The 15,957-nt window shown below is 38.0% G+C and overlaps 1 protein-coding gene across 9 annotated transcripts in view; it reads right to left on the reverse strand.

The window, feature by feature from the left end:
- Window positions 1-15,957, reverse strand: part of PTBP3 (polypyrimidine tract binding protein 3) — a 115,892-nt gene that overhangs the window by 77,815 nt on the left and 22,120 nt on the right. For 5 of the 9 annotated variants that reach the window (XM_007968413.3, XM_007968414.3, XM_007968408.3 and 2 more), the window contains exon 2: window positions 1,801-1,885. In XM_007968413.3, the coding sequence (XP_007966604.1) occupies window positions 1,801-1,834 (34 nt within the window). In that variant the 5' untranslated portion in view covers window positions 1,835-1,885. The remainder of the gene's footprint in view (window positions 1-1,800; window positions 1,886-15,957) is intronic. The other 4 variants (XM_037983633.2, XM_037983623.2, XM_037983621.2 and 1 more) reach the window with 1 other exon arrangement.

A 15,957-nucleotide genomic window follows, 5' to 3' on the forward strand; every position in this document is an offset into this window, starting at 1 on the left:
TAAGATTGTTTCGCGATGTTTTTTTAGCTCATCGGCTATCGTTAATGTTAGTGTATTTTATGTGTGGCCCAAGAGAATTCTTCTTCCAATGTGGCTCAGGGAAGCTAAAAGATTGGACACCACTGAACTAGATGAAATTTAAAGTTGACATGGAAAAAGACATGTCCACATTAAGCTAAGAGAATTTTTCAAAACAACACCTAAACAGAATTTTAGTGTTAGGTGACAGAATCAGATGTTAATTTTTTAATAACACCACCTAAATAGAATGACTGTTAAGTTCTAGTTTGCCTGAGGCTGTTACAATTTCATACCATTGTTCTACTATCCTGTATGCTTTAACGCCTTCATTTTTAAAAAGAATTATTATTAACAGTTACATTAAAATAAGCTAGAATGAGCTTGGTAGATCCAGTTCTTTTCATTCTATCTCTATACTTGTTCACTTTCCTGAACATCTACGTTCCCATGGTCCCAAACACCATATAAATTCCTGATCTGGAAAGGGAGGTCCATTCATCCTTAACTCCCTACAACTCCAAAAACATCTGGATAAAGAAACCCTCCCTTCTCTGAAACTCTCCATGCCCATGGCTTCAGTTGTCAACTGTGTATGATACTACCAAATTTCTTTCGTGATGTTGAGACCAGGAACCCACTGCCTATCTGTCATTTCCATTTGAGTGTTCAACAGGAACCTCAAACTCAATATATACAAATCTGAACCTGCTGTGTTGTCCAACTCCGTTCTTCCTACATACGAATAGAAATGAATGGCATAACCATTCATTACCATTCATCTATCCAATTATCCAAGTCCACATCCAAACCCTGGAAATCAGTGATGAAATCCCTTATTCAAACATTCAATTAATCATCAATTACTGTCAATTTTATCTTCTTCAAGTTATTCAATTTTCTTCATCACACTACCACTGCCACAGTGCCAGTTACCATCCTTTATTAGGATTACAGCAATAGCCTCTTCACTGCTCACTCTCTTTCCAGTACTGCACTCCTTCAATTCACTTTACAGCCACTACATTTCAAGAACATTTATTTTTAAATCATGTGGTACCTTATGGTAGGTAAATTACTTCAATTTTTAGAACGTATTGTCTTATACTTTAATACTTCTATTCCAAGTACATTATCACTCAAAACAATTGTTTTTTGCTTTTTGTTTTTGAGACAGAGTCTCACTCTGTCCCCTAGGCTGAGTGCAATGGCACATCTCGGCTCCCTGCAACCTCCACTTCCCAGGTTCAAGCAATCCTCCCTGCCTCAGCCTCCTGAGTAGCTGGGATTACAGGTTCCTGCCACCACGCCCAGCTAAATTTTGTATTTTTAGTAGAGACAGGGTTTCGCCATGTTGGCCAGGCTGGTCTTGAACTCCTGACCTCAGGTGATCAGCCAGCCTTGGCCTCCCAAAGTGCTGGGGATTACAGCTGTGAGCCACCAGGCCCAACCTCAACACAAGTTTTATATCTAGCTCTTTCACTCAATAGTTCTGGGTCACCAACATATTGACAGTCTTTTTATCAAAATTATGTAGCACAAAGAACATCAATCAAAAAAAGAATCATCAAATTAGATCCAAACGAATCCTTAAAATTTCAGAGGTATAACTAGTGATTTCATCTATGTAAACAGTATATAGTACTTTACTGAAACAAATTTTAGAGTCTGTTATAAGCAGTGGCACTTCAACATAAGACAAGCAAAATAAGAACACTGTAAAAAAATTTTGAAACCCATGGAAAGAAAACATTTAAAACAAAAAAACAAAAAAAAACTCACCATACACACCTGCAGAAGGAGTAGAACTATTCATGGTAAAAGGTCCGTTAATGATGCCAGAAGAAAGAAGCTCATCAGATCCCCGCTGAAAAGCAAAACCAATGTTTGGTTAATAAACCAAGTTGTAGATAATGGTTCATATTTACTACTAAAAGTATTAAAAGCTAATAATATTACTTCATCTTTGTATGAAGACATCAAAGGGGGAACTCCTCAAGAATCACAAAATCAAAAGGTTGGAAATGAACTGCATAGCAAGAAAAAATTACTGCAAATCCACAACTATATTGTTAGTTATTTAAAACACACAACTGCCACCACTGAAATGGGGACATAATCTTGAAATTCTTTCTAACCAAACCCTGGTTTCCAAAATGTAACATCTGAAACTGCCATACCATATTTAGGGGGTTGCATTATGACATTGTTTTTGTAGCATACATTTATATCCAAACAGTTTGTACAGTCCTCCCTAAGAATCCTGACTTTTCAATACCAATGTATTGAAAATATAATTCATTTCCATATTGGCCAAATTCTTTATAATCAATAACTTTTTATCCATTAATCCTCAAAATGATCTTTAATACAGACTAGTTCTTAAACAACTGTTTAAGTAATTTACTCTTTTTTTCAGGTAAGAGTTTTGATCAACTTCCAAAACCGAACTGGCAACACTAAAAAGTAAGTCAGAGAAGTCTTTTCATTGTAACGTAAGATCTATGACCAACATTTACAAGATTACTTTTAGGAAGGACAATAAATACTGTGTACAAAGTTAAAACCAACCTATTTTAAATAGTACTATCGGTTTAGCTTGGTCAATTTTTAAGAACAAGTGTTTTGATCCACTGGATAATAAAAATAACCCCCAAACAATCCTACAAATATTAGAACAGTAACAGTGTTACAGCACATATTTCATGTTTAAGTGTAGCTGCCACTTCTGTAAGGAACAACTTCAGCCTTTGCTGAAGAAAGACAAACCACCAATATATCTACATAATAGAAATACAATTATTTAAACAACTCCTGTATTAAACATCCAGAAATTACTCCCTTTGGATATTTCACCAGAAATTTATAGTAACATCCCGGAACAAGAAGAAGGGATTAAGTAAGCAGGATAAAAGAAAACTGAAAATCTCAACTCCCAGAAAAATCAAGATAAGGCCTCACTTAAAGCACAGGTCTTCCTAACAATAGTTGAGATGTAGATATTATCAGGTTACATATGATAATTAACAGATTTTGTGGTTTGCTGGCTATCTGCAAATAGAGATACATTATCGCAGCTTTAAATGTATTAATAGTAAAAATTAAAACTTACTCAACATGATTTTTATATGAGGAATTTGGTTAAATGCATTACTAACAGATGTATCTTCCACACATATGAGATAGCATCAGTACATTTCTATCTATACATCAAGTTAATATAATCTTAAAAACCACTTGAGGGTGGTCACTTTAGCTCTTCAGAAATTTGCAGAAATGTATTTTTTCAAGAATAACAAAAAGCACAAGTATAAAGCAAAAATACTGACAAGCTAGATAATATTAAAATTAACAATTTTATTTAACAAAAGACATCACTAGGAGAATAAATAGACAAGTCATGGAATAAGAAGATATCTGCAATACATAAAACCAACAAAGGGTTTATATCCAGAACGTAGTTAAGAAAAAGAAAAAAGGAAAAACAAAACACTAGAATTCAGTAAGAAAAAGCCAAGATAACCAAAAAATGACAAGAGACTTGAACAGCCATCTCACAAAGTGGTGGACTATGTTACTGTTCCAGAGTATTTGTACCCTCTCCTTTTCCTGAACAAGAATTATTCACCCCCGACCACGGTCATGTGACTTGCAATGTCTCCAGGGGGAGGAGTATAACTCCCTTCCCCATTGACAATGAACACGGTTTTGTAATATCCTTTAGGCAATGGAACATGAATGGACAGGACCTATACTTAATCCAAACAGTAATTTCAAAGATATCAGTCATTTCTGCTAGTTTTTTCTCTTTCTCTCTGAAGTAAGAGCATATCTCAAATAGGAGGTACTCTTTCAGCCTGATTCTCAGAATAACAAGTACAGCTCCATAACAGCTACCACCATTCTAAGTGAACAAGAAATAAATGTTTTCTTAAACCACATATAAATGACTAATACCACATCCAATCAAACATAAGATATTTGACCGCATCCTCATTGGTCATCAGGGAAATGCAAGTTAAAACCAGCATGAAATACTATAATATTAAAAAGATTGACAATATGATGTTAGAAATAATGTGGAGTAACAAAAACTCTTACATGGGAGCTAAGTATAACTTAGTGGGAGTGTAAACTGGTACCACTTGGAAAACTGTCTGATCCAATCTACTAAAGCCAAATATATGAATATACTAGGATCCCTATATAGTCTACTCCGATGCATAAACCCCAAGATATCGCCTGCTTGTGTGCACCCAGACATGTCAGATTGTCTTCAGCAGCATTATTTGTACTCGTCAAACTGGAAACAACTAAATGCCATCAACTGTAGAATAGCTGAGTGAATGTTTGTAAATGCATGCAATGACTATACAACAATGAGAATGAACTACGGCTCCACATCACATAAACAAATCTCACAAACCTAAAAAGTCAGTCACGGCCGGGCGCGGTGGCTCACACCTGTAATCCCAGCACTTTGGGAGGCCGAGGTGGGCAGATCACAAGGTCAGGAGATCAAGACCATCCTGTCTAACATGGTGAAACCCCATCGCTACTAAAAATACAAAAAATTAGCCGGGCCTGGTGGCGGGCGCCTGTAGTCCCAGCTACTCAGGAGGCTGAGGCAGGAGAATGGCATGAACCCAGAAGGCACATGTCGCAGTGAGCCGAGATCATGCCACTGCACTCCAGCCTGGACGACAAAGCGAGACTCCATATCAAAGAGAAAAAGAAAAATCAGTCACAAAGAATACATGCTATATCATTGCATTTATATAGGGTACAAAAAGCTGGGCACAGTGGCTCACACCTGTATTCCCAGCACTTTGGGAGGCCAAGGAGGCAGGATCACTTAAGGTCAAGAGTTCTAGACCAAACTGGGAAACACAGGGAGACCCCATATCTTTTAAATAAAAATTTTTTTTAAAAAATGGATTATCAAAAGCAAAAGCACAAATGACAAAAAATAAACTGAACTACACTTTGTCAAATATAAAAACTTTTGTATTTCAAAGAACATCACTGAGAGAATAAAAAGACAACATGGAGAATGGAAGAAAGTATTTGCAAATCACGTATCTCACAAGAAACTGGTACCTAGAACACTTAAGAACTCTTAAGCTCAACAATAAAAAAACACATCCCATTGGATTTGAAAAGGTATTTCTCCAAAGAAGGCCAGTGAGTACATGAAAAGATGCTCAACCTAATTAGTCATTAAAGAAATGGAAATCAAAAGCCACTTCAAGGAAAAAGTAAGACCATGATACTACCACTTAACTATCAGAACACCTAAAATAAAAAGTTACAATATCAAATGCAGACCAGGATGTGGAAAAAATGGATCTCTCATACATTGCTGGTAGCAATGTAAAATGGTACAGACACTCTGGAAAGTAGTTTGGTGTTTTCTTAAAAAAAAACTAAACATACACTCAGCAACCCCAAAAGATAATATGCTCTATGATTTCACCTACAGTATTCTCAAAATGACAAAAATCATAGAGATGGAAAACAGATTAGCGGTTGCCAGGAGGTAAAGATGGTTGGGCGGAGGTGGTAGGTATGATTATATACGGTACCATAAGGAGATCTTTGTGGTGATGGATTAGTTCTGTATCTTGACTGTGATGGTAGTTATGAGAATCTACATATGCAATAAAATCAAATAGAACTATATCCAGGCACTGTGCCAATACCAATGCTCCTGTTTTGATGGTGTACTATAATTACGTAAGATGTGACCACTGGAGGAAACTTTGTGAGGGGCACACAGGACCTTTCTGTAGTATCTTTACAACTTGCCATGCATCTCTAATTGTTTGAAAAGTTTAATAAAATTAAAATTAAAAAATAAAATATAGGATAACAGGTACTTCCTTCTGAGCCAAACGATTCCTACTGGCTTGAGAGTCTTGCTGTCTTAGAACAGTCATCACTAACACCTGTGTTCAACTCTGCCACTGCCCGCTGTTACAGATCATTCTCAACACTGTGCCTCTGTACAACAGTGGTCCAGAAGGCATCCCTTCAAAGATAAGCAGAACAAAAAGAAAAGAAAGAAACATTACAAAAGATAGACAACATACACCAGAAACTACACAAATTTCAGTTGACAGCAAATAGCTTTTTGTAAAATGAAAAAGAATAAACTGACCTAATACCCTCTCTAAAACAAAACTATAAAGGGATACAACAGCTCAAGGGAAAGGCATATAAGAAATCTACCAAAAGAGTTAAAGGAAAAATTGGTGAGAAAAAAGAAAAGGTAGTATCTTGAAAGTCAAACATTTGAGAAGTCAAAAGCACAAACACCTTTCTACCATCCAAACAAGTTACCTGCTGTGAGGAACCAACTCTTTTCATATTTTTGACATAAGAAAACTAGTAAGAAGAAATGTACAGGAAAACACTTTCTTAGAGACACTTGAGATTACCAGAAAGGCACCTAGAGGAGGTGTTAAACTGTTAACACAGGCCCCAGATAAGGGCTAAGAATCCCAAAAGCTGACTACAGTCTTTTTTTTTTTTTTTTTTTTTTTTAGACAAGGTCTTGCTCTGTCACCCAGGCTGGAGTACAGTGACACGATCTTAGCTCACTGCAACCTCCGCCTCCTGGGTTCCAATGATTCTCATGCCTCAGCCTCCTGAGCAGCTAGGATTACAGATGTCCACCACAACACCCAGCTAATTTTTGTATATTTAGTAGAGACGGGGTTTCACCGTGTTGGTCAGACTGGTCTCGAACTCCTGACCTCAAGTGATCTGCCCAACTCGGCCTTCTAAAGTGCTAAGACTACAGGCTTGAGCCACCATGCATGGCCTGACTATATTCTTCTTAATGCACACATGCCATTTCAGTTTCAATTTGACAGGGAAGTAAGTTACTCATATTTTTTTCTATTTTTATCTCATTCAATAAACTGTTACTGAGTTTCCTACCAAATAAATCTCCAATCAACCATTAATGTGAAATTATTCCACCGGTTACTGAATCAAGTCTAAACGCCTGTGATGGCAATGAAACGCTCTCTCTAATCTGGATCTCTTCCTCACAGTAACACTCCCCTGTCACGTAATTTTCTCCAAATAAATCATACTTATTCTGCATCTTTTTATGATATTCTCCTGCTTCAAGCACTATCCCTTTGCTACATATCCAATCCTATCTACTAGTCACAGATAAAATGGCACCAATCCTTAAGAATTTTTCTATCCCAAGTGAAAAGGTTCAACGTAATTTTTACCATCTTTCAACATTAAAATGTGTATGGTTCTAGAATTTTAGTTCAGTTCACACAATATATTATTCCTATATTTATAATTATCAATATCATAATTTTGTCAAATATGTACACAAAGTTCTCAGATACCTTGAGGTCTATTTGTGCCTTTATACTATATTATACTAGCCTATGGCAGAGTATCAGGTACAAGATTAACAGCCCTCTGCCTTGGCTACTCAATACAATCACATGGGCAGCTAAAAAATAAATACTACAGGCTGGGTGCAGTGGCTCATGCCTGTAATCCCAGCACTTTGGAAGGCTGAGGCAGGCAGATCAAGACCAGTCTGACCAATAATGGTGAAATCCCATCTCTACTAAAAATACAAAAATTAGCCAGGTGTGGTGGTGTGCACCTGTAGTCCCAGCTACTGGGGAGACAGAGGTAGAAGTATCACTTTAACCTGGGAAGCAGAGGTTGCAGTAAGCCAAGATCACACCACTACCCTCCAGCCTGGGCAACAGAGCAAGACTCTGTCTCAATCAACCAATCAATACTACAGGCTGGGCACAGTGGATCATGCCTGTAATCCCAGCACTTTGGGAGGCCAAGGCAGGTGGATCACCTGAGGTCGGGAGTTCGAGATCAGCCTGACCAACACAGTGAAACCCCATCTCTACTAAACATACAAAAATTAGCCAGGTATGGTGGTGCATGCCTGTAATCTCCACTACTCAGAAGGCTGAGGCACAAGAATCACTTGAACCCAGAAGGCTGAGGTTGCAGTGAGCCGAGATTATACCACTGCACTCCAGCCTGGGCAACAGAGTCAGACTGTCTTGAGAGTGGGGGGAAAAAAGTATCCATTTTTAGTACCAGAGTCCATACCTTCTTTGTATAGAATTGTACAGGACATTTATTAAAGTCTCACTTACAGTTAACCTTTGAGAAAAAGAATAAAGCATGTATCTGCCTATGCATTTGAATTTTTCCTGCAGAACACTATGATGAGATTTGTTTAGAGAAAAAAAAAGCAAAAATTTTCACTGTAACCACCTTATTTAAGCATCTTTGCCTACTTATCCAGTTATCTCAGAATATATCTATGAATATGAAATAGCTGGATCATATTCATTTTGATAAGTCATTTATCTTAATACGTATTTTACAAAGCTATAATATGAATCTATGCTGTGCTTTATTATCCTTTTAGCTGATAAGCTTTCTCCATGTTGTTAGTCTGTCACTATTCATTTACTTATTTTGTGAGACAGAGTCTCGCTCTGTCGCTCAGGCTGGACTGCAGTGGGATGATCATAGCTCACTGCAGCCTCAACCTTCCACGTCAAGCAATCCTCGCACCTTAGCCTCCCATGTATCTAGGACTAGAGGCATGCATCACTTTGCCCAGCTGATTTTTTAATTTTTGTAGACAGAAAAAAATTTTTTATTATATTTGATTCTACTGATTAATCGTTTATTTTTTTGTAGACTCCTGCAATTTTGCCCAGGTTGCATCACAATTATTTTTAGTAGATTATCATAATTTTATAATAACATCCTTAACTATTCCCCTATTTTAAATTATAGTTTTTTCTATTATTACATAATTTATATCAGTAAATCTTCAATATAGCATTTTTTCAGAATATTCAGAAGTGAAACAGACAACTTTTGTTTTTTGAGGAAAAGGTAAAACTACAAGAAACCTCAAATTCCTATAGCAAAATGTAGGGTAACTTCAAGTTACTACTGCACTACAAGTGATGACTAAGAAGCATTTTTATTTCTACAGGAGTCTTTCAAATACTGTTAAAATTAGCAAATGACTGCCTCATTTTAATATGGCCCACAGTTTGTGTAGTAAAAAACTTACCCTGCCCAAAAAAAGGTGTGGCTTTTGCCCTTTCCTTCTTGGAGGTAATCTCTAAGTCCTTGAAATATCACGCCTGAGGACTGTTTTTTGTTTGTTTGTTTGTTTCTGCCTGGCGGCCTTGGGTCACCAGACAGTCACAGGGTAAGGAATAGCCATGCCAGAAAGATGGATAATGTGATTTAGGGTAGGAGCTTTGGGTTACACCTGAAGGGGCTGGAAACTAGACTGAAATCAGCCTCGTGAACAATAAATTATTTAGGCCTATATAATAGTGTTCCAACAAAAACTGTAAACACCAAGGATCCAGTGAGTTTCCCTGGTTGATAATACTCCATGTCTACTGTCACACACTGATGCTGGGGAAGTAATGTGTCCATGGAGCGGGGACGATGGTACTTTCCAGGACCCTGCCTTAGGCATTTCTTTCCTAGGCTTGATTTTAATCTGTGTCCTTTCCCTGTAGCAAACCATGCTGGGAGTGTAAGTGCTTTCAGTGACTTCCGTGAGTCTTTCTAGCAAATTATTGAACCTGTGGGTAGCTTCGAGAATCCCCTACACTTACAACTGGTGTCAGATGTAAGGGCAGTCTTGCATGGACCTTGTCTCAAAACATCACAGTTGGCCTAATTCTTCACATGGTTAAATAAATATAACAAAAGTATTAATTTGCTTAATATTTCTTACACTTTTTTTTTTTTGAGACAAGGTCTCACTCTGTCACCCAGGCTGAAGTGCGGTGCACAGTTCACTGCAACCTCAATCTCCCAGGCTCAAGCGATCCTCCCACCTCAGCCTCCTGAGTAGCAGGGACCACATATGCATGCCACCATGCCTAGCTAATTTTTGTATTTTTTTGTAGAGACGGGGTTTCACCATGTTGCTCAAGCTGGTCTCCTGGGATCAAGCTATTTGCCCGCCTCAACCTTCCAAAGTGCTGGGATTAGAGGCCTAAACCACTGTGCCTGGGCAAAAAAAACAAAAACAAAAAAAAACTATTCTTAACCTTTGAATTACCATTGGACTTCCATCTGTAAAGAAAAACAGTAGTCTGAGAATGAGATCAAATATTCAAGTATAGAAAAACCAGAAAATTAATTTAAATTTGTACTTCTTTTTTTTTTTTTTTGAGACAGAGTCTTGCTCTGTCACCCAGGATGGAGTACAGTGGCGCTACAGGGTTCACTGCAACCTCTGCTTCCTGGGTTCAAGTGATTCTCCTGCCTCAGCCTCCCGAGTAGCTGGATTACAGGCACACACCACCACGCCCACCTAATTTTTATATTTTTAGTAGAGGCGGGGTTTAGCCATGTTGGTCAGACTGGTCTTGAACTCCTGACCTCAGGTGATCCACCCACCTTGGCCTCCCAAAGTGCTGGCTAAATTTGAATTTCTTAAATTAATGCAACATCTTAACTGTCACATTCAAAATATAAACTCTATTTATAAGGATATGGTGAAAGTTGCAAAGTCTTCAAAATAAACAATTACGTTTGATAATTCTACTTCAATTCTGTTTCAATGATAATAGGAAGAGCTTTTTGAAAAGAATAAAACACGCCTAAAGTAACACATAAAGGGAACCCTAGTATCAACTGAAGTGTTGGAATAGCAATTTTTATTGTCTTACTACACACATCAAGAGCAATTAAAATATAAGATATTTGCCAGGCGGGGTGGCTCATGCCTGTAATCCCAGCACGCTGGGAGGCCAAGGTGGGGGGATCACTTGAGCTCAGGAGTTCACGACCAGCCTGGGCAACAGAATGAGATCCCATCTCTACCAAAAACACAATAAAATTGGCCAGGCATGGTACCACACACCTGTAGTCCCAGCTACTTGGGGGGCTGAGGTGAGAGGATCGATTGAGTCAGGAGGTCGAGGTTCAGTGAGCCAAGATCATGCCACTGCACTCTGGCCTGGGTGACAAAGGGAGACCCTGTCTCAAAATAAAAAATAAAAAAGATAAATAAGATCATAAAGTTTCATTCCTGGAAATGTTTTATCATTCTTTGTAAAAAATAAGACGTTTCTCAAGTAATTATGACACTTTTAAAAGCTGGTAACTTTCTCCCCCTAATAATTTCAGAATACGACAAACAAAAGACAAAGACAACAAAAGAAACTTACATTTGAAAATTAGTCATAAAATAATTCTGACAACCACAATTTTCTAGCCAAGTTTTTTCCCAAGAACTCATTTTCAAATTACAGAAAACAAAGGCTTTTTTGATATTATAAAACCTAAATCCCAAGAGTCACATTACTTTGTAAAACATTGTAAAAGATGAGAAAAACAGAGTTATTAGTTCTGTATTATTACTTTAAACCAACCTTGTCCAACATGCAGCCCAAGGGCCACATACAGCACAGGATGGCTTTGAGTGCCTCCCAACGCAAATTCATAAACTTTCTTAAAACATTAGGAGATTTTTTGGTGTTTTTGTTGTTAGCTCATCGACTATCGTCAGTGTTAGTGTATTTTATGTGTGGCATAAGACAATTCTTCCAATGTGGCCCAGGGAAGCCCTGCTTTAAACATTCCCTTTTTTTGAGAGAGGGTATTGCTCCATCACCCAGGATGGAGTACAGTGGCATAATCAGGGCTCAAGCAATCCTCCTGCCTTGGTCTTCTGAGTAGCTAGGACTACAGGCAAGCACCACCAGGCCCAGCTATTTTTTATTTTTATTTTTTGTAGGGATGTGGTCTCACTTTGTTGCCCAGGCTGGTCTCAAACTCCTGGGCTCAAGTCATCCTCCTGCCTAGGCTTCCCAAAGTGTTGGAATTATAGGCTTGAGCCACTGCAATGTTAAACTTACTCCTTTTATTTTAAAAAAACAAAACAAAACTTTTCTTTCCTACACATAAATTCTTTCTCCGGAAATCACTGCATTTAATTACAGACTACTTCAATATAAAATGAAAAGTATTTATCAAAATTATACTTAATATTCATATCCTAAGTGTCTCAAAAGCAATTTTACTTGCATAAGGTTTGACTGCTATGATAACAGATTACGGTTTAAGGGAAGAATGGAAGATAATCAAGCAGAATGGAGACATTTTTAAAAGGAAGGAAAACTTGGACAAGTGAATGCAGACGACCAAAAGAAAAAAGACTGTACCACAGGTAAACAAATTAACATATACAAAAGAAGGCCTGAATAAGCCAAATGTGAAGACATGGGGGAGTGGCAGGGCAGGTGCTGGTTGCAAACAACACTGTGTGTTTCTAAGAACAGTCTCCTTAGAAACACACAGCAAATTTACATAAGTCCAGCGGTTGCTCTGTGGACTTGTCAGCTCTCTGGCTAAGTCAACACACCAATCAGCTTTACTGGCTCAAGTATCAATTACTGAAGCTCTCGCCTGCTGATGCATAATTCACAGGGCGAACAAAGCAAAGAAATACTGTAATTAAACAACACAAATAAGTGTTTCATCATCAAATTTGATAGGAATTGGTTTTATTTAGCATTAAAGTAAAGCCATTGAAGTAACATGTACAGATGATTCTGAAAATAAACCAAATGCGTATGAAATTCAAGAAAATATATTTGTTTAAATCTATCAAGACACTACATGACTATACAAAAGAGGCTATCAAAAAACTATTTCATAATTTTCCAGAATCCTAGACCTTTTTTTTTTAATTAATAGAATCTTAAATACTGAAATACCCAAGTCGGACCTTTTCCCAGCAGATAGTCTAGTGACCCTGTGTGAACACTTCCCAGGACAGAAAACTCACACTGGTTCTGCTCTAAGTTCTTCCAGAAACAGAAATAAAAGTGATATTTATATGGAGTCTCACTATACTATATGCACTTATTGATTACTTATCTTTATATACTCCTCTACAGAACCTACTACAATGTTTCATATATAATCGACGTTCAAAACTTTTTTTTAAAAAAAGTAATAGGCCGGGTGTGGTAGCTCACTCCTGTAATTCCAGCACTTTTCGGAGGCCGAGGCGGGCAGATTGCCTGAGGTCAGGAGTTTGAGATCAGTTTGGCCAACATGGTGAAACCCCGTCTCTACTAAAAATACAAAAAATTAGCTGGGTGTGGTGGCAGGTGCCCGTAATCCCAGCTACTTGAGTAGCTGAGGCAGGGGAATTGCTTGAACCAGGGAGGTGGAGGCTGCAGTGAGCCAGGATCGTGCCACTGCACTCCAGCCTGGGCCACAGCGCGAGACTCCGTCTCAAAGAAAAAAAAAACTGAGTAAGAACTATAGAGATAAAGGAATAAACAGAATATTCAATAGGGGGTTCGAATTCATTGTGCGGCACTACATGAAACTCCAAGGGCTTTGTTTTAAGCATTTAGCATTTAAACATTTAAACATTCACCCTTCCATAGCCGCCTGTAACTCTAAACACATCTAAACCCAAAGACATTTGCTACTGGTAACTCTACTGACCCTTTTGATTGAGATCATACCCTCACATACACTGCGGCCCCATCAACACCTTTCATCTACTGAGTGTGATTATCCCTAAACATTCTCTAAAGAACAGTTACCAAATTGTTCATTTGTGACATTTTCCATTCCAAGGCTGCCACTGTTGAGATTCTAGGGCAGTGGGAATAAAAAAGATAGTTAAAGGTAGAGGAAATTATTTCAATGAGCAGCTGTGGCAATGTTTAAAAACTACTCTGTTTGGACAGTTTCAATAAAATGATTCTGACTGCCTTCATTTTACATGGACAGCTTAGCAACAAAATATCAACACTTTTTTTGAAGGCAGCACATTGAAATACTTTCTTTAATGACTGCAAGTAATTCCTCTAAAAAGCCTTCTAATTCATGACATCCAATCAAAATGCCATTCATTTGAATATTTATTCAGTTCCTACCATATAGCTATAACCCATATATATTGAATTCAGTATGTATAAATGTGTAAGCAGTAATATTTATTCATTCAACAAATTCAATAAATATTTACTGAGCTATCAGCTATGTGCCAGGCTTTTAACCACTGGGGAAGATTAGGGGACAAACGAAAATCCCTGCCCTTACCTTAATGGAGCTCACAATCTTGCACAAAGAAACAAATTATTATCAAAGAAAGTAAATTACGTATTATGTCTTAAAGTCTTAAGTGCTTCTTTAAAAGTAGGAGAAAAAACGTCAGGAGTGCCAGAGGTGAAAAGAATTTCAATTTCAAATAGGACAGCAAGGTACGACTTAAGAGAAAAAGGCATTTAAGCAAAGTCTTACAAAAGTAAGGAGTAAGCAATGTAGATATCTGAGGGAAGAATGTTGTAGGTAGAGGAAACAAAATGCCTTGCATGTTCTGGAAAAACAGTAAGGAGGCAATTATGGCTGAAAGAGAATGAGCAAGGGGAGAAGTAAAGAGATTACAGAGAAGGTGTGTCATGTGATGCAGGGCCTTAACGCCCGTTCTAAAGAATCTCACTCTGAGCAAAAAGAGGAAAAGACAGTTTTGAACAGGAGTGAAAAGATCAATTTGCTTTTTTAAAGGATCACTCTGGCTGCTGTGTTAATAACAGTCTTTAACAAGACAAACAGGGAAGGGCTCTGGTTTGGAAGCTGTGATGATAATCCGGATTAGGGGCCAGGGTAGTTGCAGTTATGGTGGAAATGTTTTGTTTTTTTTTTTAATATATAATTGGCCCACCAAATCCATGGGTTCTGCATCTGTGGATTCAAACAATCACAGACTGAAAATACCTGGAAAAAAACTGCATCTATATAAACATGTACAGACTTTTTTGTCATTACTCCCTAAGCAATACAGCATAGCAACTATTTACATACCATTTAAATCGTATTATAAATAACCTAGAGATGACTTAAAGTATTCAGGAGGAAGTGTGCTAAGTTATATGGAAATACAGTTGACCCTGAACAACATGGGTTTGAACTGCCCGAGTTCAAATGAGGATCAAAAATACAGTATTCCCAGGATGCAAAACCCAGTTATATGAAGGCTGACTTCTTATACATGCAGGCAGACTTCACCTATACAGAGCCAACTGGAGAACTTGGGTATGCATGGATTTTGGCCCACCCCCAGATACTGAGGGACAACTGTATTCTGAAACAGATTTGCTAGCCAGGCACAGTGTCTCAGGCCTGTAATCCCAGCAACTTGGGAGGCTGAGGCAGGAGGATAGCTTAAGCCCAGGAGTCTGAGACCAGCCTGGACAAGAGCAAAACCCCATCTCTGAAAAAAAAATTTTTTTTAATTAGCCGGGTGTGGTGGTGCATGCCTGTAGTCTCAGCTACATGGGAGACTGAGGCAAGAGGATCATCTGAACCCAGGGCATTGGAGGCTGCAGTGCTCTATGATTGTGCCTGTGAGTAGCCACTGCACTTCAGCCTGGGCAACATAGCAAAATCCCACATCTCTATTTTAAAAAGAAAAAAAGAGTCAATGTAATAAAACAAAAAGACTCAGGATCTATTTCAGATTAATTTCCCGATTTTGATAACTGTATCACAGTAATGTACAGGAAATTATTTATAGGTAATACACTCAGAAAAATTTAGGGGTTAAAGAATAAACTATAGTTTCAAAGCATCTTCCAACAAATTATTGATTATGAAAAGAAAATTGGTAACTTTACAATGGAAAAGACTGGCAGAAAATCACCTTAACCAAGTGATTAAGAAACAAAAAAAAGGGGGGGAGGCCGAGGCAGGAGGATCACTTAAGGCCAGGAGTTTGAGACCAGGCTGGGCAACATAGTAAGACCCTGTATCGACAAAAAACAACAACAACGACTCACTGGGCCTGGTGGTGCATGCCTGTGGTCCCAGCTATTCAAGGACTGAGACAAGAGGATCACTTGAGCCCAG

Source organism: Chlorocebus sabaeus, chromosome 12 (genome assembly GCF_047675955.1).
Source record: "Chlorocebus sabaeus isolate Y175 chromosome 12, mChlSab1.0.hap1, whole genome shotgun sequence".
In the NCBI taxonomy this organism is placed as follows: Eukaryota; Metazoa; Chordata; class Mammalia; order Primates; family Cercopithecidae; genus Chlorocebus; species Chlorocebus sabaeus.